The sequence below is a fragment of the Bufo bufo genome, chromosome 1 (genome assembly GCF_905171765.1).
Source record: "Bufo bufo chromosome 1, aBufBuf1.1, whole genome shotgun sequence".
Taxonomy (NCBI): Eukaryota; Metazoa; Chordata; class Amphibia; order Anura; family Bufonidae; genus Bufo; species Bufo bufo.
In genome coordinates, this window is record NC_053389.1 from 376203220 (window position 1) to 376226036 (window position 22817).

At 46.1% G+C, this 22817-nt stretch overlaps 1 protein-coding gene across 1 annotated transcript; it reads left to right on the forward strand.

Annotated features, from left to right (window-relative positions):
• Positions 1-1101: 1101 nt before the first annotated feature.
• Positions 1102-13840, forward strand: IRF1 (interferon regulatory factor 1). Its single transcript, XM_040405114.1, has 10 exons — positions 1102-1148; positions 7474-7564; positions 7660-7759; positions 8439-8615; positions 10503-10552; positions 10664-10793; positions 11162-11284; positions 11693-11736; positions 11848-11974; positions 12370-13840. Exons 2-10 carry the CDS (start codon positions 7478-7480, stop codon positions 12450-12452), a joined length of 921 nt encoding a protein of 306 aa, XP_040261048.1. The 5' UTR covers positions 1102-1148; positions 7474-7477; the 3' UTR covers positions 12453-13840.
• Positions 13841-22817: the final 8977 nt, after the last annotated feature.

A 22817-nucleotide genomic window follows, 5' to 3' on the forward strand; every position in this document is an offset into this window, starting at 1 on the left:
GATTAGTAATAACACAGTGCAACACAAAATACCATCCCAGCAGAACCAAATACCGCAGTGCAGCACAATATACTGCCCCAGAAGCTGTTCCTCTGTGGTGGCCACCAATAGCTGCCAAGTTCTGTCCTCCTCCAATTAAGATATGGAGCAGGGGGCTTAGGAGGTAAGAAGCCGGCCACATCAACAAGCCGGCCTTACCTTCAGCATGCTGTCGGGACTTCCCTGAGTATTGGCCCCTACATACCAATGGTATGCTCTCCAGGCCTGCAGAAGGGACCTCAGAGTCTCCAAAGAAGGGACCTCAGAGTCTCTCTTTTTAAGAGCATCTAGACCTTTTTTTCACAGACACACAAAAAAAGTCGCCTATCTTTAAAGATTGTCCTGAAATTTCTGGACAGTCCATAAAAATAGGCCACTTTTTTCCTTTGTCGATAAAAAAATTCATAAATAGACGCGTCCGTGATTTTTTTTTTGGAGGCTGGTGTTTCTTGACTAGATTATTTTAGTGATAATTCTCATTTTACAGCTCCCAGTAAATGCTGGTGATGAGTTCTTATCAGTATATTAAGCTATAGGCAAGGATTACTTATAATCTTTATCATTCATTACCAATTTTCCAATTTGTATAATTTTGGTATAAGCTGTCCAGAAAAAAGAAACATTCTGGTTGGCCACCCTGGTGCAGTACCCCAGTAACAGTATACTCTAGTAACTCATCAGCTTTCCAATAATGTGAGGTAAAAACATGCAATGTAGACGCAAGAAGTTGCATCTCTGCTTCTTTGAGCTGCAGGCGAGATGTGAGGCCACCGGGGAGTGTGCGGCCATAGCTCCACCGCCGGCTTCCACTGTTTGTTATGGCTCGTGCTGGGGGCGGGGCCAGGGACTTGCTGGGACTTCCCCAGTCTTCGCTCAGTTTCTAAACAGCCTGATTTCCCCGAAATGATGCTTGGCTGTGACATCTCCAGCAGCCAATAGGGGCGCCCTGTCCTGTCAGGGCGGGTTTACCAGGCTAATATACCTGGGCATCCCCCAGCAGTACACTACAGAGCTGCTTGCTGACTGTTCCCAGGACTGGATCTACACAAGACGTGAGGTGAAGCCGCTATAGCAGGATTACACAGCTCCGCCGCACTGAGGACTGTCAGGTAACGTCCTGCTTTCTCTATAGGGATGCAAAGAGCTTGGAGATGCAGCCGTGGACTGTTATATTGTCTGCACACTTTCGCATGTATTACACCTCGTGTCTGACGTAGTGATTCTCATTCAAAAGCAATTCTTCTTTCATCGGAAGTCACCGGTGTTCATACTACTATATTATCCATGCATACTACTATATCCTGCAGATTAGATCCGTTCTGCTGCCGGTATTTCGTGCACAAGGATTGTATCGGGGTTTGCGGGCATTGCCTTTGACTTCTAGGCTGACAGCAGCACGCTGCACAAGGAAGTTCACTGTCAAAAAAACAAGAAGTGGGCGGGGAGCTGTAGTGCTGCTAAGCTGTCCCCAAGTGGCGCCTGTGCTCTGGCTAAAGCCCGCAGTGGTGTCTAGTAAGTGTGTGTGTATGTGTATATATATATATATATATATATATATATATATATATTACACAATCTATCTATCTTTGTCCATGAAGGGTGCATGGTTATTACAGCCGAGCATGGAGCCTAGTGTATGGGGAAAGCAGGTTACTGGTAAGGCTACTTTCACACTTGCGTTGTTCTTTTCCGGCATAGAGTTCCGTCACAGGGGCTCTATACCGGAAAAGAACTGATCAGGTATGTCCCCATGCATTCTGAATGGAGAGTAATCCGTTCAGTTTGCATCAGGATGTCTTCAGTTCAGTCGTTTTGACTGATCAGGCAAAAAAGAAAACCGCAGCATGCTAGAGTTTTCTCTCCGGCGAAAAAAACTGAAGACTTGCCTGAACGCCGGACCCGGCATTTTTTCCCATAGGAATGAATTAGCGCCGGATCCGGCATTCTGTCGTTCCGGCATGCGCAGATCGGTAAAAATGTACAAGACGGATCCGTCGGTCCGCATGACAAGCGGAGAGACGGATTTGTCCTTGCAATGCATTTGTGAGACGGATCCGCACCCGGATCCGTCTCGCAAATGCTTTCAGTTAGCGGCAGATCGGCGGATCCGATCACACTGCCGCAAGTGTGAAAGTAGCCTAAGTTGTGTGAGTTTCTAGAAGGTTGGAAGGGGGGAAAAGGGGGGGGGGGGAATAAGTATATTATATATAAATTATTATTATTTTTTTTTGTAATGTTTTTGCAGAAAAAGAACAAATACATGAGTAGATATATCTAATGTATCTGTTTAGACAGTGAATGTGGTTGATATAAGTAGGGGCTCAGTATTAAAGAGGACCTTTCATGGGTCCAGACATTATGAAATAACTAGCAGGTTATGTAGGGCACTGTGCAGGGGTGTAATATTGCTTACTAGTTTGTATGGGCTCCTGCTGTAATCGCCTGCAGTTTTCCCACCTGGTATGCTAATGAATAGCATCGGTACAGGGAGGAGGAGACTGCCCTGTTTCTCAACAAAATATTACGTCAGTGCAGTGCCCTACATATCCTGGTAGTTAAAGGGATTCTGTCATGAGATTTTACCCCTATAACAAACATATGCTCATGTCCGGAGTAATAATAAGAATCCTAAGCTGGCATTATTAAACTTCACTCTGGCTCTATTTGCACAAAAACAGGTTTTTATAACCTGTCACTCACTTAAGGTGCCCAAGGGGAGGTCCGTTAATACAGGGTGCCCGACCGCACCGCTCGCCGTCTGGTGCCCAGCGCTGCCTTGCCAGCTCAGCGCGGCCTCCGCAATCCTACCCGTCCCTCTGCCAGATCCCGCGCCTGCGAACTAGGCTCAGCATCAGGCCGGCGCATGCACACTTCGCTCAACGAAGCCGCTGCCAGTAGTCTGCGGCGCATCAGGCTGAGCAGTGGGACGGGTAGGATTGCGGAGGCGGTGCTGAGCTAGGAAGGCGGCGCTGGGCACCGGACGGCGAGGGGTGCAGCCGGGCACCCTGTATTAACGGACCTCCCATTGGGCACCTTAAGTGAGTGATTGACAGGTTATAAAAACCTGTTTTTGCAAATAGAGCCACAGTGAAGTATAATAATGCCAGCTTAGGATTCTTATTATTACTCCGAACATGAGCACATATTAGGTTATAGGGGTAAAATCTCATGACAGAATCCCTTTAATAAAAAAAACACGGGTGGACAGCACTCCTTAGTAATGATGCTGTGGGTGCTCGTCTCCGAGGGAGGTGGTAAAAAGCCCCCCAATATTAACAACTTGTAGATGTCCAAAAAAAAAATGGAGACCGCATGTCCAAAAGGTGGATTTTTATTCCAGATGCAACGTTTCGGCTTAGTGATAGCCTCTGTCAAGCATGCTTGACAATGGCTAAGCCGAAACGTTGCATCTGGAATAAAAATCCACCTTTTGGACGTGCTGTCTCCATTTTTTTTATTTATTTTTTTGGACATCTACAAGAATCCCTTTAATGTCTGGACCCATGAAAGGTCCTCTTCAAACCTACTGTATTGTGTCTTCCATGAACTGATAGCATGTAAGAGAGCTCCTAAGTCTATATTCTGTCTTCTATCTGAACTCTAGAGTTGGCAGCAAATCTTGCGTGTACACACACACACACATTCTTTACCTTTTTAATCCCTTAGTGACTATGCATAATTTTTTTTTTTTTAAACGCATTCCAAGAGCGATAAATTGTTTTTTTTTTTTTTTTGTACTTGTATGAGGTCTTATTTTTTGCCGGACACGTTCTAGTTTTTAATGCACCATTTTGGGTACATGTAATTGATTAAAGTCAGCTGTTTAGCTAAAACCCCCTATGTTTGTGAGTAAAAAGGCGTATTAGTGGTGACTAAGGGTTTAAAGGGCTTCTGTCACTCCACTAAACTCAATTTTTTTGTCTCCTTAAAATCCTTATGCTGCGATTTCTCAATATATAGGGCTATTACTCAGTTTGGTTCAGTAGTTATACAAAAAAACTGACTTTTATAATATGCAAATTACCTCTCTAGCAGCCTGCTACCTGCTGCTAGCAGCCGCATCCTCCATTCATAATGACGCCCCCTCCTCATGTTGATTGACAGGGCCAGCGGACGCGCTCGTTCTCTGACTGGCCCTGTCTGTGTTTTAAATATCGCACCGGTCTTCAGTTGGCGCAGGCGCACTAAGTGGAGGACGCTCGCTCGGCTGCTCCATCCTCAGTGCTCCTGCGCCGGGTGTACATGTGACGTCATCGGCGCAGGCGCACTGAGGATGGAGCGGCCGAGCGAGCGTCCTCCCCTCAGTGCGCCTGCGCCGACTCAAGACAGGTACGGCGCCAGATTTTGAATGCAGACAGGGCCAGCAGAGAACGAGCGCGTCCGCTGGCCCTGTCAATCAACATGAGGAGGGGGCGTCATTATGAACGGAGGATGCGGCTGCTAGCAGCAGGTAGCCGCCCTACCTGCTGCTAGAGAAGTAATTTGCATATTATAAAAGTCACTTTTTATATATAACTACTGAACCAAACTGAGTAATAGCCCTATATATTGAGAAATCGCAGCATAAGGATTTTAAGGAGACAAAAAAAAAATGAGTTTAGTGGAGTGACAGAAGCCCTTTAAGGAAACTGAAGCTAGGCGGAGCTCAGCATTGCGTGCAATGTTTCCCTGGCTTTCTAGTCCTAATGATCTCATATTTCAAAGCTGCTGTTCAGGAGGAAGAGACCAGGCACTAGGTTGGAACTAAACAGTCTGCTCTGCCTGGATTTACATCTGCGGTTTTAGTTCTGACTGAGGAACAGACCGCTGGAGCTTACCATATCCGGCACAGCAGGATCCCCATTCACTGTAATGGGATCCGGCCGCTTAGCGGCATATGTGCTGGCTTTCAGCCAGACAAAAAAATGCATGTATGCCGGATACAGTTAATTTTCGCCAGATTGCCGGAATTAAGGACGCAAATGTGAACCCAGCCTTAGGCTACTTTCACACTTGCGTTAGGAGCGGATCCGTCTGGTGTCTGTACAGACGGATCAGCTCCTATAATGCAAACGCTTGCATCCGTTCAGAACGGATCCGTTTGCATAACTGTTCATTTCAGATCTGATTTTTCACTTCGGAAAACTCAGATCAGGCAGCAGGGGGGCAGACCCCCCCTCCTGTATTTAACTTATTGGTGGCCAGTGCGGCCCCCCTCCCTCCCCAGTATTAATTGTAACCAGTGCGGCCCCCCTCCCTCTATATTCATCGGTGGCCAGTGCGGATTCTCAGTATAAAAAATATGACCAGTGCGGCCTCCCCCTCCCTCCCTCCCCAGTATTAAATATGACCAGTGCGGCCTCCCCCTCCCTCCCTCCCCAGTATTAAATATGACCAGTGCGGCCTCCCCCTCCCTCTATATTTATTGGTGGCCAGTGCGGATTCCAAGTATGGCCTCCCCAGTGCGGCCTCCCCTCCCCCCCCCCCCCCCTAATTAAAATCACCCCCCCCCATCATTGGTGGCAGCTGAGAGTACCGATCGGAGTCCCAGTTTAAATCGCTGGGGCTCCGATCGGTTACCATGGCAACCAAGACGCTATTGCAGTCTTGGCTGCCATGGTTACTTAGCAATAAATACAAGCATTATACTTACCTGAAGAGCTGCGATGTGTGTCCGGCCGGGAGCTCCTCCTACTGGTAAGTGACAGGTCTGTGCAATAGGCAATGCGCCGCACAGACCTTTCACTTACCAGTAGGAGGAGCTCCCAGCCGGACACACATCGCAGCTCTTCAGGTAAGTATAATGCTTGTATTTATTGCTAAGTAACCATGGCAGCCAAGACTGCAATAGCGTCTTGGTTGCCATGGTAACCGATCGGAGCCCCAGCGATTTAAACTGGGACTCCGATCGGTACTCTCCGCTGCCACCAATGATGGGGGGGGGGGGGTGTGTGTGTGTGTGTGTGTGTGTGTGTGTGTGTGTGTGATTTTAATTAGGGGGGGGGGGAGAGGGGAGGCCGCACTGGGGAGGCCATACTTGGAATCCGCACTGGCCACCAATAAATATAGAGGGAGGGGGAGGCCGCACTGGTCATATTTAATACTGGGGAGGGAGGGGGAGGCCGCACTGGTCATATTTAATACTGGGAATCCGCACTGGCCACCGATGAATATAGAGGGAGGGGGGCCGCACTGGTTACAATTAATACTGGGGAGGGAGGGGGGCCGCACTGGCCACCAATAAGTTAATTACAGGAGGGGGGGGGGGGTCTGCCCCCTGCTGCCTGGCAGCATCTGCCAGGCGTCATGTACACAGTTCTCAGTATATTCTAACATAAAGCGTCCCCATCACCATGGGAACGCCTCTGTGTTAGAATATACTGTCGGATCTGAGTTTTACGATGTAACTCAAATCCGATGGTATATTCTAACATAGAGGCGTTCCCATGGTGATGGGGACGCTTCAAGTTAAAATATAAAAACTCAGATCTGATGGTATATTAATAGGGACTCCTGACTTTACATTGAAAGTCAATGGGGGACGGATCTGTTTGAAATTGCACCATATTGTGTCAACGTCAAACGGATCTGTCCCCATTGACTTGCATTGTAAGTCTGGACGGATCCGTTTGGCTCCGCACGGCCAGGCGGACACGAAAACGCTGCAAGCTGCGTTCGGGTGTCCGCCTGCTGAGCGGAGCGGAGGCCAAACGGAGCCAAACTGATGCATTCTGAGGGGATCCGCATCCATTCAGAATGCATTAGGGCTGTACGGATCCGTTCGGGGCCGCTTGTGAGAGCCTTCAAACGGAACTCACAAGCGGAGCCCCGAACGCTAGTGTGAAAGTAGCCTTAGTTTGAGTCCCACAGAATCATGTTAATACCATTTTGTAATGCAACCTTATGGGCTGGTGTAGTGTTCTTTGTTGTGTACTCAGCGGGCAACCATGATGATTCTTTTGATTTTTGTGTTTAAAAATAATTGTCAAAAGTTTCTTCAGTTTGTTTTGGACAGCGTCACTTTGGTGTGCAGGAATTTCTGCAGCTCCTTGTATTTTTAAGGGTGCATCCTCATAGGTCCACCACACACACAAATCCACAGCATAAATTGTGAATTGATAGATGTCCTCCACATGCTGCGGAAAACATCTGCAGCAGTTCAACATGTGGTGCGGATTTCACCCTTTACAGTGAGTACAGGATGAAATCCGCACAGGAAGTCCCGCTGCAGACAATCTGTACCCTGAACGAGGTTTGTAAATTCCTGCACGTTCTGCAGAAAGATTTCTGAAACTTCAGCAGATCATCCACAGATAACACAAATGACCCTTGTTCTGCAGGAGGATAATAATGTGGTGTAGTATCTAGTACAGAGAATATATCACATGTGCATTGTAGATATCTTGGACTGGAAGGGAAACCTAGTTCTAACGCTGACATTTTGTGTTTCTACAGCAAAATGCCTGTGTCACGTCTGAGGATGAGACCTTGGCTCGAAGAGCAGATTGAATCCAATAAAATCCCTGGCCTGACATGGATAAACAAGGTATTGTCTGTTTGCACATAGACTGTACCTAGATGTGACCATTTGCTCTTGGCGATTCTAATTCGGTCTAAACCGGTGATATCTGATTCCTTCAGGAAGAAGGCATTTTCCAGATTCCCTGGAAGCACGCCGCACGTCATGGTTGGGATATTGAGAAAGATGCATGTCTTTTCCGTAGCTGGGCTATTCATACTGGTAGGTGTCAAAGTGCATGTGTACTTGGGATTCTAAATGTACATTGCGCCAGTAGTTCATGGTCTTGTAGACTTATCTGGCTACACAGTTGCTTGTGTCCCTAGAACAGAGGTCATGTTTGGCTTGGTTAGAAAAAAAAAAAACTCAAACACCACTTTGAGGCTTTCCACATCATAATTGGATCTATTGGTGATGGAAGGACATTTTTGTTTCATATATTATGTGATGTGAGGTGGGATGACAAGCCTTTGAGGCTAACATTTGGAAGTACACTTTTAAGCATTCGTCTTATATCTGTTCTGATATGTCATTGAGACTTGTCAAAATATCACTAAAGTGGTAAAGAATAGGAGCTGGGACTTGCATGAAATACATGGCACTCACTATACAGTTAAACTATCTCCTTTATTAGGCTTGTAGGTACATGAAGATGTGGAAGTCAAGGTGATGGCCATTTCATGCATATTTGCGCTTTGGCCTACACAGCACATCTTCATGTACCTGCAAGCCTAAAAAAAGATTATTTTTACTGTATTGAGTGCCATGCTTTTCTGTTATCTACATGCAGCAGATTTCTCAGCCATGGAAGTAAATATGAATGCAGTATGCGTGCCTGTTGTGTAGATGTATGATATAACTGTGTTCAGTTACCTAAAGTATTGGTTATTTCTTAACACAGGAAAGTTTAAAGTTGGTGAAAAGGAGCCAGATCCAAAGACCTGGAAAGCTAACTTCCGCTGTGCAATGAATTCTTTACCTGATATTAATGAAGTGAGGGATAGAAGTATATATAAAGGTTCCAGCGCTGTCAGAGTCTACAAGATGCTGCCCGTTCAGGTCAAGACAGATAAAAAAGGTAACATGAGACTCTGATTGTTTTGGTGTACATTGTTTAGTAGTATTTTTATGCGTATATGTCGGTATACTTCTCAAATTGCTAACAAAACAATCTTAGGCCTCTTTCACACGGCCGTTTTTTTTCCCCGTTTACTGGCCGTTTTTTGCGGTCCGTATACGGTCCGTATACGGAACCATTGATTTCAATGGGTCCGCAAAAAAAACGGAATGTACTCCGTATGCATTCCGTTTCCGTATTTCCGTTTTTCCGTTCCGTTTTAACATAGAACATGTCCTATTATTGCCCGCAAATCACAGTCCGTGGCTCCATTCAAGTCAATGGGTCCGCAAAAAAACGGAACACATACGGAAATGCATCCGTATGTCTTCCGTTTCCGTTCCGTTTTTTGCTGAACCATCTATTGAAAATGTTATGCCCAGCCCAATTTTATCTATGTAATTACTGTATACTGTATATGCCATACGGAAAAACGGAACGGAAAAACGGAACAGAAACGGAAACACAACGGAAACAAAAAACGGAACAACGGATCCGTGAAAAACGGATCGCAAAACACTGAAAAAGCCATACGGTCGTGTGCAATAGGCCTTAGGCTAAGTTCACACGAACGTGTGTGATCTGTGGCCATATTGCGGCCCGCAAATCGCGGACCGCAATACACGGCCACAGTTCCATGTGAATTCCGCATCACGGATGCGGACCCATTCACTTCAATGGGTCCGGAATCGCGGAACAGCCGGACGGGACCCCTCGGAAGCACTACGGAGTGCCTCTGTGGGGTTACCTCCCGTACTTCCGTTCCGCTAAAAGATAGAACAAGTCCTATCTTTTAGCGGAACGGCCGGATCGCGGACCCATTAAAGTGAAAGGGTCCGCGATCCGATGCGGCTGACCTACGGCCGGCGATCGTGCATTGCGGCCCGCTATTTGCGGGCTGCAGCACAGGCACGGGTCACACACGTTCGTGTGAACTCGGGCTTATACTGCATTAAAATAAAAATGGAAACGTTTCCTAACTACACATCAGTTTTTACTTTCCTGCTCTGACCCTTTCACACGGGCGAGAATTGCGTGCGGGTGCAATGAGTGAGGTAAACTCATTGCACCAGCACTGAATCCGGACCCATTCACTTCAATGGGGCTGTTAAGATGAGCGGTGATTTGCACGCATCACTTGTGCGTTGCGTTAAAATCGTAGCATGTTCTATATTCTGCATTTTTCACGCAACGCAGGCCCCATAGAAATTAATGCGTCCGCAAACAAGTGTGGATGTGGTGCGTTTTTTTTTGTTTTTTTTCACGCATGGTTGCTAGGAGATGTAAGTAAATTGATAAAAGTCAATTTACAGTATTTTCCCTTATAATGTGGTTATAAGGGAAAATATCATTCTTAATACAGAATGCTTACTAATATGTGGCCTAAAGCCAAATTTTAGTAAGCATTCTGTATTAAGAATGCTATTTTCCCTTATAACCATGGTTGGGTCTGGGTACCAGAGGGCCCCCCCCCCCCCCCCCCCTCTTTTTATTTTTTTAATCACGCGCGTGCAAAATGCATTGCACCCGCACAATAGAAACTGAACATCGGAACGCAATCACAGTCAAAACTGACTGTGCAATTGCATACTGACTCGCACAATTTTCCCTGATTGCAGACGCAACGCATCCGGACATACTCGTCTGCAGGGGGCCTAAGGCTAATGGCCACCATTTGTAGTTGGCACTAAAAGCAACCAGCTCTGGTGCCAAAGCACAGGTTAGAAAATGACAGTTGGTTGCTGTGGGCAACTTCCCCACTTTTGCCTGCATAATTAATATATGTATTTTATGACTGAAGTGACTAGAGTTTTTTTTGTTTTTTATTTTTTATTTTTTTGTTTACAGAACGCAAATCCAAATGTTTAAAGGAGTCCAAGAAAAGACAAAAGAAAAAGGTATGACCTCTACCATATGCTGGAAGATGTCTTGCAGCCAAAAATACTTGCACAATGTAGGTGTATAGAATACTTGTGGGTAACATATACTTACTCGTTTTACTTTTTCAGACCGAAAGCTCATCTGCAGAGGAGTTGGAAGAAGCTGTGAAGAGCTGTCAACTCCCTGACGACCATAGCAGCTACACAGCAAATTTATATTCAACACAGGAAATCGACATCACCAGTACAGATTTCTTGGGTAACTTCAAACTGTCTTGTTTCTTCTTCAAATTTTCTCCTATGATAGATATCGCCAGTAGTTATTAATTCAGTTTGATACTTAGTCATAAGATTAAGAAAATCTTTACCAAAGACTGTAATGACTTAGTGATCTGGACATACACAAGTTACAAGTGCTAAAAAGAACTGGTGGCACCCACTTCAGTCAGTGGGTGTCCCAGCCATCAGCCTGATCTTAAAGGCTTGATCCACATATAGGATGCAGATACACTTATGAAGGTTGAATAGAATCTTAAAAGAGAATAGCTCATGTACTGTTACACTTGTAGATGATTAGCATGTTTTTCAAGCTTCAGTCTGATTTATGATGTGACTATCCTCTTGCAGACTTGAATGAATGTGAAGTTACCAGCAGTGGGTCTGAATGGAAAGATCCAATTGATGTGCCTATGCCTGATAGCACAGATGATATGTACTCTACTCTACAGGTGTCACCCATGGGCTCTGAAGGTAATAAGTTTAGTACAGATATTGCATTTGCAGAAATCATTGCTCAATGTAATTAAAATTATTTTACTGGGGTCTTGGCACACTGAATGTCTTGAAAGCAATTCATTGCTGGGTGATGACGGCAGTTATTTGCAGAAAGTGGTGAAATAAGGCAGTGGTAATATGTATGTTGTCCAAGATAAGAGACATAATAGTCCTGTATGCCAGCATGTTTTGTCCCTTAATATACCAAAACAGAAATCCAGCGGATCTCATTATAATCAATAGTTATGTCGGTTGCGGTGTTTCCATTACGTTCATTGTTCTGCTCTTGTAACTGAGCAAGGCAGTGGAAGTAGAATAGGCCAATGTGAATATGACCTAAATGGTATTCTGAGGTATTAATACATTGAATTTTCTCTTCTGCAGAGTATGATGATGATGATGATAGAGCTGCTGAAGAGATTTACAAGGTAAAAAGATTGTGTGGGAAGTTCACACTTTGCAATTGTCAACTTTTTAAAAAAAAAAATTTTTATATTTAATTTTTAATGACATTAACAAGTCTTACTCTTTTCGGACAGATGTTAGAACCTATAGTTTGGCAACAGGCGAACCTGGACGGCAAAGGATATTTATCCAGTGAACCTGGAAGTCAAACTTCTTTTCTACAAGAGTATAATCCCTTATATGATGCCGTCAGATTATCAGGTATTGTCTCTTTATTCCATTATACATTACCACTTTCAGAGTACAGGGTTCGAACAGTAAAATTACTATTGTGTGTCAGGAAATAAAATCCATTGTTAGGATGATGTGGACTACTGTGAGGGTAATCTAAGGTCGACTGTTTCATGTCACACCTGACACTTAGTGGGTCCATATGGTATACAGATGACCCATTGTTTCAGAGCTCATGTCATTACTTTCAGCTAACATCTGGAACTGTTGCTTTTCCCCAAAAAGTGCGCCAAAGAACATGTGTAATAAAAAAATAGCATCAACAATGCAATAAAAACCGTGACTGCTGCCTAAGTAGAATTGGATAAGTGGTACTGGTAACTTCTATGAGCGTAACACAATTTCTCTTCATGAATTTCTTATAGAGTTTGAACTCCGAGTTACTACAGAAATGAAATCGGGATATGATTTCAACTTGCATGAATTGACATCAGCCATTATGTGCTAATAGTGAGCATTACCAAGCTTCATCATGAACTGTACAATGTGGTCCTGATGTTTAGGTGTGTATTGCCTTCACAAAAGAGCCATAGACAGTGGTTCTTCTATCAGGCCGACGGAACTACATTATGGCTCCTGAAACCTGGAAGTGCAGATGAGCACAGATCGGTGTTTGAATCGTATAGGCATGTCTGCCAAAGCAAGATTAGAGCTGCCAAGTAACATTCCTGGCAAAGAGATGTAACTGTGAACAGAAGTAGCAACTACAATACCACTATTCCATTAATGCAATGTTCACTTCATAGCCAGTGTGGAAATTACAATGTATCTGCCTTCAAACCTTGCAGTCACAACATGTCTTTGAACGCTTCTAGCCATGTAGTACACAAGGGATCCTCGCTAGCCACAGTGAATTGTAAAGGACTCGGGTGAAGATTGAAGAACGGCTTATGATTGCTCATAAGGTGACTCCTAGAGGAACAGCTCTTTGACAGTCATTCAAAGCTATGTACCCATACTGTATGTTACATAGTAAATCCTAAACCAGATGTTGTTAAAATCAATTATTTTTAACATAACTTAAAGGCATATTAAAAGATCACCATATGTACATGTTCTTATAGTTGGACTAGAGCCACAATGCATCCACATATTGGATCAGGTTTACCAATACTGTCTAAGATTAACGTCACGGCTACACTGCGATACTGCTGGATTTCTTGCGACTGGTGCAGCGATCCCATTCTTTTCTATGGGATCACTGCTACTCTGCAATCCTGGTTGCGACCAGTGTAGATGGACCCTTAGTGTGAACTTAGCCTAGATAGCCACTGTGTTCATTATGGTGCATTTTTAGACTATCACATTTACATTGAAAGCGGATAAAGATGCTGGCTTGTACATTCTTAATAAATGCCTGTGAAGCACCACTGTTATATCCTACTTGTATCCTGAAAAGGAGAGCATGGCCAACAGACTTCTAAACTGGACACAAATGAGGAAATCATTTGAACGTGAACGTGACGGTGTCAAAACCTAGCTGTTATAAGTGTATATTTATACATTTAGTTTTCTGGATATAATGACTATTGACTAAGAAGGATCATTTAGGTGTTTGAAGGAATTGTAAATAGCAGCGGTAACTCAGAAAGCATTTTATTGTCCCTTTTTGTAAATTCATCATGCTCTTACTCAATGTCAATTTTCATGCTTGCTCCGGGTGTTTTTGTGAAAATGCATTGACATGTGATCACATAGGCCAGTGCTCAGCAATCGCCAGCCCTCCAGCTGTTGTGAACCTACACCACATGCTCCATTCATTTCTGTTGTAAGTCAAGAACAGCTGAACATGTTTGCATGCTGGGGATTGTAGTTTCACAATGGCTGGAGTGCCGGAGCTTGCTGGACCCCCCCTAATATAGGCAATGGATTATACAGAAACTCCTCCTGTATTGCCACATGTTAGGCTGTTGAGGACATAGCTTTGTACATTATAACTGCAGCTGTGTATGTATTCAAGTTTGTAAATACTATGTATTTTTTATTTAAGTGTTTGATTTAATAAATGTTTTAAACAGTTTAAAGGGAGTGTTACGACTTTATATATTGGGGTATTGGGTTATTTGCCTCTGGAAAGAGACCACAAGTGATAAGGCTGGGACCAGTACCTGTTATAAGCGGTCCACTTCTCCCAGGCAGCACGTCGGCATTCGGACATCGCTACTTCCGGGTGTGACGTCATCACCAAGCGTCCGCACGAGTTGGAGCTCCTAGACGCCGGGTGGTGCCTTTCGTTCTGCCTGCAAACTGCCACATGCTTTTCCAGACCGCTGGTTTTGTTCAGGAAGGTGGGGTAAGCGAGGGAGGGCAGGAGGTTATGAGGGTAGGGGGAAGTGTGCGGCAGGATCGCTTCTTCTTGCGATCAGGCACATGCGGTCTCAGGTTTTGACACCGGGGGGCAGCGTTGCTACACGCACCATTGCCTGCTGCTCATTCTGATTTCCAAATACACATGGGGCTACAAGTTACCTGGGCACAGCATGTCTAGGCTCTAGTGGCTGGGTCCCGGTGTCATTACTGGGTATTTGCTGCAAGGTTTTCTGTCTGTGCACACGTTTGACCTCATATACATACACTACATACTTACCTTTTATACATGTAGTCCCGCACATCTGACAATTGGCGTATAATAAAAAATAAATATAAAAATAAAAATTTTTTAGGGGGCGTGGTAAGAAAAAAATAAAAATAATATAGAAAAAATTAAAGGGGGGATTGCTTAAAAAAAATAAAATAAAAATAAATATTATGTGGAAACCTTTTCCACCAAGCGTCTTGCAGACACCACTAGCATAGGTACATGTACCAGTACAGCCACACTCTCGCACAACAGTCAGAGACACCTCGCATCATCTCGTAGAATAGTGTCATACGTCATACGGTCTGTTTTCCACAACTCCTATACTTACATACATCACCTACCACGTCTGTAGGTTCAATAGCCCGCAGTGTTCGTTTTTAATGAGTCTGCCACGTCACAGATTCAGATAAACTCGGGCTCGTTTCATACGTCAGTGGAAACGACTATCATACTCCCTGTGAGCCTCGTCGGCTGCTCGTCATACGTTCACGCTGTCGGGGGGGGGGGGGGGTTAGATTCTGTCAGTTTGTCTGTCGGCTTACGGGCTTCAGGTCGTAGGGTTAACAGGTTGTTTTTTTTTTTTTCTCTCTCCTCTCGTTTTTTATTTGTTGTTTGTTTTTTCTTTCTTCTTCGTTGTGTTGTTTCAGTCGTCATGTCTCAGCCATCAGATATTGAGGAGTTTGTGTCCTTGCCTCCGTCTCCAAGAGGGTCCGAACACGGCAGCACTCCATCCCTCAGGGCTTGGACTGTGCCTAAGTTGACGGCTGAATTACTAAGGAGAGGGATTCCGTTCGCGGCTACTGCCAGAAAGGCGGAACTTTTCAAACTTCTGTTTCCCGCTACACCACAGGCCAGGCCTGCTTCTTCCGGTGACAATACCACCATCACCAATTCATTGGTACAGATCCACTTGGTGTTAAACTCGCTCACTAGTTCCATTCAGGATTTACAAGCCCGGATGGAAGTAATGGAACAGCATCGCGTCCCCCCCCAGCAGTTGGGCCGGCTGGCGGCGCGGCACCTCCGGCTGTGGTCACAGGTACCGTGCCTTCCCTACTTCCAACACCTAACCTGTCACAGGGCGGGAGAGTGCCTTCAGTGGCGCCGGTTTATTTCGTCAGGCCCAGTATAAGAAAGGACATCTTAGAGCGCAAGGATGTCAATCTGGCATCTTTGTTAATTACGTCTCACGACGTAACAGAGAACAAGTCCTTCGGTTGTAGCGAGTTGTCAGTGGTACTCAAGGCCAAAGACCCCAGGCTCAGTCGCAAGCTGACCCTGGCCGAGTTCGTCCTGGCTTTCAGTCTTTTCAGAGACGTTTTGTGTTCTGCCAGCCCCAATAGGAGAGAGGAGTTGGACATTTACCTCTACAGGGTGGTAGACTTGGCGCATAACTACGGGGGCACAGCATTCTATGGCTACCATAGGTCCTTCTCGGCCAAAGCGGCAGCCATTTGGGCCCAGTTCCAGGTAGTCACGGACTGGAGCGATATTGACATGGAGCTGTTTTGTAGGCACTTCGCCAGTCTGAAGTCCCTGGTGTGCGCCACATGTCAGTCTCCTGCTCATACTACCGCCTGGTGCCCTTTGGCCGACCTCACAGCTGCCCCCAGTACCTCCAGAGGTGGGATCAACCCGGGTCCTAGCCAGCAGTCAACCCAGTTTGACCAGCTAGGGAGACCCATTCATTACTTGGGAAAAGCCCAGCTCTGCAACAACTTTAACTATGCTGTCTGCAACTTCAGCCAGTGCAGGCTCCTGCATATTTGTGCCACATGTTTTAGGGCACATCCGGTCACGGTCTGCACCGTGAAGCCGGCATGACTGAGCCGGGTGAATGTCGAGGTCCTAGACCAGCTGCTGCGGCTTCATCCCGTTCAGCCGTTCCGCGCTTTTCTGGTGGAAGGTTTTTCACGGGGGTTCCACACTGGGCTCATCGCCTTGCCTCAGCAGACGCATGAATGCCCCAACCTGCAGTCGGCTTCTAATCATGCTGATCTGGTGGATCTGCTGCTGGCAAGTATACTGGAGAAGGGCTTTATCATTGGTCCTTTCCAGTCCTCTCCTTTTTGCACGTGGAGGGTGAGCCCGGTGGTGGTGGTTCAGGGTAAATACTCAAATTCTGTTTGATTTATGACTTGTCTGCTCCACATTCTTCCCACGTTCCAAGTCTCAACTCACTGATTCCGTCTGAAGAGTTTTCATTGAAGTATACTTCCGTGGACCAGGCTATCCAGGTCATTCTACAGTCAGGCACGGGCGCTTGGCTGTCCAAGGCAGATGTCTCTGATGCGTTCAAACTGCTGCCCTCTCTCTTGCAGTGGCATGGCATCAAATGGAGAGAGGCATACTATTTCGCCACCAAGTTGACGTTTGGTTCCAAGAGCAGCCCCAGTCTGTTTGACAAATTAGCGCAGGCCCTGGAATGGATTTTGTTGGAAGTACAGGGTTGCCAGAATGTCATTCACTACCTGGATGATTTTCTGTTGATAGAAGAACCCTCACGGGCGCCTGCTGACTTGCAGGTTCTCTTGCAAGTTTTCAAGGAGTTAAACATTCCGGTGGCTGCCCACAAAACAGAAGGGCCTGCGCAGGTTGTCACGTTCTTGGGGATCTCCCTGGATTCACGCGACATGTCGGCCAGTTTACCACTAGACAAACTCGACAGGATCAAGTCAGGTGTCCGTTCTTTGCTCATGTCTCAGGTTTGCACCAAGAGAGAATTGCAGTCTCTGTTGGGCATGTTAAACTTTGCCATGAGGATCATTCCTCAGGGTAGATCATTTATTTCTAGGTTGTTAGTCTTACTGCAACAGACCAGTGATTTGGACGCATCAGTGCATCTTGATGCCAATGCCCGGGCAGATCTGTTCATGTGGGACGGATTTCTCAGCGGGTGGAATGGCATTTCCATGTTTATTCCAAGTGCCACTTCTGATTCTCCACACGTATTTTCAGACGCGGCTGCCTCGATAGGTTTCGCGGCCATTTGGCTCTCATTGGTTCGCCGGCTCATGGCCCACGCACGTACTACAGATGCCGGGGTTTTCTCAGACGTCGGCATTGTTTGAGATCTATCCTATTGTAGCAGCTGCTATAGTTTGGGGGCATAGGTGGTCGGGTCACACGGTGGTTTTCCACACTGACAACATGGCGACTGCAGAGATCATTAGCAAGGGTAGGTCCAAATCGTTACTCATCATGTCTTTCATGCGTAGGTTGACCTGGGTAGCCCTGGAACAGGGGTTTCATTTCCATGCCCAGTTTCTGGACGGGGTCAGCAATGTGGCAGCTGATGCTTTATCTCGTTTTGATTTTTCACGCTTTTTCTTACAGAACCCAGAAGCAGACTCGGTGGGCACCCCGGTACCGGACTGGCGGCTGCTGGTCTTGGACTAGACTCTCTGTTGGTGGTCGCCAGTTCACTCATTACGAAGTCTTTGTCGACCAGTACATTGAAGTCATACCGCAGAGCGTGGGTAGTTTTCTTAGACTTCCAGTTGGTATATCCTAGGGGTGACGCTGGTCAGGTCAAGTACATGGTGGCTTTCGTGTCTTATTGTCACTCGGTGTTGGCGTTATCCTACAACACCATCAGGCTATATTTGGCAGGGGTGCAGTATTTTTTGGCACTTCAAGAGCCAGATAGACCCTCTATATTTGCAGCTCACCCGATTAAGGCCATCCTCAGAGGCATCCAGAAAAGTCAGGTCACGGTCAAGTCGGTCCGTCAACCAATTACGGGGGACACGTTTCGTAGCCTGTCGAACGTCCTCTCGTTGTCACCATTCGGGGTCCTTCCCAGCCTGGTGATCAAGGCAGCGATGTACTTGGCGTTTTATGGGCTTTTAAGACCAGGCGAAGTGACACAGGCCAGACGAGGGGCGGTGGCTCTCCGCAAGGGAGACTTAGTTAGGATGGGCAGCATCTTTCATCTGCAGTTGCCGCACAATAAAACTAGGCAGGTAGGTCTCGGCCATGTAGTCAAATTCTTCCAGACTACAAACGCATGGTGTCCAGTGACAGTCTTGGACAACCTCTTGCTGGCCCTTAGTCTCCACGGCCCCAACGACCCGTTACTTCCATTCCCTGTTGATCCCCTGACGGCCAGCCAGTTCACCAAACATATCCGTACCCTGTTGTCCAGTATAGGATTGAATCCGGCTCAATTCTCGGGGCATTCTTTCCGCATTGGTGCGGCATCCTCAGCGTCCAAACATGGAGTTCCTGCGCATATCATCAAGCACTTGGGGCGCTGGCGCTCAGGGTGCTTTGTCCGGTATATCCCGGAGCCTCTGGCAGAATTGGTCCAAGCATTCAGTACATTGGCAGAATAGCACGGCGGGCCATCCTTCCCTCACTGGTGGGTTTTGCCCCCTTTTTCAGGCATACCGACCTAGTGAGGCCAAGGCACACCTCAGGCCAGTTAGGTAGGGGGGTGGTGGTTGGGCGTCCTCCATTCGCCAGGTCCTGTCCACAAGTGATAAGGCTGGCCGCAGGCTAGCTTGGATTTGTGGGAGGGACCAGTACCTGTTATAAGCGGTCCACTTCTCCCAGGCAGCACGTCGGCATTCGGACATCCCCTGCCCACCCATTCCCATTCTTCATTCAGTCATCCAACTTTCACATCCAGGGCATGCCCCCTTTTTCAGGCATACCGACCTAGTGAGGCCAAGGCACACCTCAGGCCAGTTAGGTAGGGGGGTGGTGGTTGGGCGTCCTCCATTCGCCAGGTCCTGTCCACAAATCTGTTTTAGAGCTTTAACTGCTATGAACACCTCAAACGAAAAATTAAGCAACTTTTCAAATAGTTGTTTGTTTGGCTTTTATGCAGAGTTTAGTGTATCCAAGGAAGCGTGCAACAAACCCTGTGTAATCTGATTCTGCAGGATTGCATCTGTAGACATTTACAATGAAAAACCAGTAAAAAAAAGTGACATTACTTTCACTGATGCCTCTCTGAGAAGCGGAAGTTAACGATCTCCTGCAATTGAATAGGGGCCTGTCAGTCCGTGAAACCGGACTAAGTAGAACATGTTCTATTTTTTTGATGTTGGGGATTCACTGTGTGCATAGGCTTGAGCTGCAATACCAAGCAGTCATGATACGATGTACAGCGCTGTGCTTAATATGCTGTGAGGAGGTTGCAGCACTCACCGAGTATGTGGCCTCTTCAAACAACTGATTGGTGGTTTCGAAAGCCCACTGATCAAATATTGATGGCCTACTCTACTATTGATGACCTACTATTGATGACCTACTCTTGCTCCTGGATAACTTTTTTTTTTTTTTTTACTTGTTGAAAGCCACCAAAATCTGGTACAGTGATAGAGAGGCAGCATCGGCACAGAGCTAGTGCTTTTCAACTACACAATAAGGGCTTGTTCACATGACTGTGTGAAGCCTGTGCTGTGGACCGCAATGCACGGGCACCGACCGTGACTCGGCTGCAAGGGGATCGCGGACCCGATCTGTCCGTTTCGCAAAAAGAGAGCGCAAGTTCTATCCTTTTGCGGTGTGGAGGCACGGAACGGAACCCAAGGAAGCACTCAGTAGTGTTCCGTTCCGCATCTCCGGATTTGCAGACCCATTGAAGTGAATGGGTGTGCATCCGTGATGCGAAATGCACACAGAACAGTGCCCGTGTATTGCGGATCCGCAAATGCGGCCCGCAATACGGCAACGGGCAGCACAAGTTTGTGTGAATGAGCCCTAAAAGGCTTGTCTATGTTTACAAAATGTAGCTAACTTTAAACCGGTGCACAACTGTCCACAGGTTTTGTGGGGTATTGCAGCTCAGCGCCTTTGCTTCTATGGAAATGACAGGTTTAGCATTTGTTTCTTGAACAAGGCAACCATGTTTTTCCAATCCTGGACAGTCCCTTTTTAATATGTCACTTCAGAGTGGTATGTTAGACAGGATCTCGCACACGCACCCCAAAGAGCAACTGAACTTGCTTTGGGCTGCTGTTTGATACAGCTGCCAGAGGCCCCACTGCAGTTGTGTGTGCAAAATGTGGTAGGTTACTGGGTCCTCAGCGCAAGAGATGTGTCTGTATCATGAAGTGCCAGTGCCTTCCCCCTCACGCTCCTGAAATTGTTTAAGGAGCAGAAAAACTGTGTAGGGTGTTGCTCTATCCCAATGAATTTTGAATTTCGGGGGCTTCTGCCAGAGTTCAAGAATAGTAGAGAAAAATCCTGCAGGCAGGACTTTTTTTCTCTTCTAAAAAAAAGTTCTCCCAAAAGGATACCTAGCAGATCTCATTAAAGTCGATTGGGATCTGTTTAGGCTCCGTTCCTGTCAGTTATGTGCTGAGTCCGACACTTCCGTTATTTTCATTCTGCACCTATAATAGATCAGAAGAATGGAAATAATAGCGCAGATGTGAAAGAAGCCTTATTTGTTGGGGCTCAACATCTGAGACCTTTACTGATCTCAAATATGAAGGCAGTCCTTCCTGACAGTGAGGCACAAATGAATGTAGCTGTGTTGCAGAGCAGGTGATACGTGAAGGAGCTGCACTTGATAGGCCATCAATTTCTATAGTGGGAAAAACATTTATTTTGTTGCTGCTGCAAGTTGCACAATCTGTTGCCATAGTGGTTGTCACTTTTGTAGTAGCTTTTTCACTTTCATTCTCCATGACGGCATACCATGAGAGATGACCCGCCTCCAACCAGTTGGGGACAGGAAGTATAAATTTGACTGTCTTCCTGTCCCTCTAGGTGGAGACGGATTATCCTCATGGCACTTGCTGTGAGGCAAGATAAGAAGATGGAATGCCTTTCCACATGAGGGAAGCAGGCAGCACCCGTGCCCTAGTTGGGTATTGAGATGCTGGTAAGCGTTGGGATCCCTGCTCTATACTTCCTGCTCTGCGCGCCGGGGGTGGAGGTCCATGTACAGACCGGTCACTCAGGGAGTTCCTCCGGTCGTGTTCAAGCTCCTCATTGTAGCCCGATACCTTTCGGCGCTTGCGATGACGTCGGGTGCGTTCCAGGAGGTACTTCCGGTCTGTGGAACACACGCTAAGGGAGTGGAGCTAAAATTGGCGCGCAGGATCAAGGCGGATGTCGCCCGCTGATCTGGAGTCTGCAGGTAAGCGTTTTTAAAGGGGACAGATGTAAAGTGGACAAACATTTCTAAGCCTGGTACAGTCCAAATGGAGACATCCCAGGGGCCGACTATTGTAAGTTATTGAAAGTCTCTTGGGGAAATGCTGTATATTTTTACTTACAGTACAGACCAAAAGTTTGGTCACACCTTCTCATTCAAAGAGTTTTCTTTATTTTCATGACTATGAAGGCATCAAAACTATGAATTAACACATGTGGAATTATATACAGAACAAACAAGTGTGAAACAACTGAAAATATGTCATATTCTAGGTTCTTCAAAGTAGCCACCTTTTGCTTTGATTACTGCTTTGCACACTCTTGGCATTCTCTTGATAAGCTTCAAGAGGTAGTCCCCGGAAATGCTCTTCCAACAGTCTTGAAGGAGTTCCCAGAGATGATTAGCACTTGTTGGCCCTTTTGCCTTCACTCTGCGGTCCAGCTCACCCCAAACCATCTCGATTGGGTTCAGGTCCGGTGACTGTGGAGGCCAGGTCATCTGGCGCAGCAACCCCATCACTCTCCTTCATGGTCAAATAGCCTTTACTTTCAAAGTTTTCCCAATTTTTCGGCTGACTGACTGACCTTCATTTCTTAAAGTAATGATGGCCACTCATTTTTCTTTACTTAGCTGCTTTTTTCTTGCCATAATACAAATTCTAACAGTCTATTCAGTAGGACTATCAGCTGTGTATCCACCTGACTTCTCCTCAACGCCACTGATTGTCCCAACCCCATTTATAAGGCAATAAATCCCACTTATTAAACCTGACAGGGCACACCTGTGAAGTGAAAACCATTTCCGGGGACTTCCTCTAGAAGCTCATCAAGAAAATGCCAAGAGTGTGCAAAGCAGTAATCACAGCAAAAGGTGGCTACTTTAAAGAACCTAGAATATGACATATTTTCAGTTGTTTCACACTTGTTTGTTATGTATATAATTCCACATGTGTTAATTCATAGTTTTGATGCCTTCAGTGTGAATCTACAATTTTCATAGTCATGAAAATAAAGAAAACTCTTTGAATGAGAAGGTGTGTCCAAACTTTTTGTCTGTACTGTATGCTAACCCCCTTGTACCTCTGTCTTCCTCTCTTCCTGTATGCATGTACAGTG

Bases quoted from the DNA above. Each gene is read 5' to 3' on its own strand.
- IRF1 (XM_040405114.1), top strand. From the start codon at position 7,478: ATGCCTGTGTCACGTCTGAGGATGAGACCTTGGCTCGAAGAGCAGATT. The intron at 7,565-7,659 runs GTATTGTCTGTT...TGATTCCTTCAG, and splicing joins GCCTGACATGGATAAACAAG to GAAGAAGGCATTTTCCAGAT. The intron at 8,616-10,502 runs GTAACATGAGAC...TTTTGTTTACAG, and splicing joins GGTCAAGACAGATAAAAAAG to AACGCAAATCCAAATGTTTA.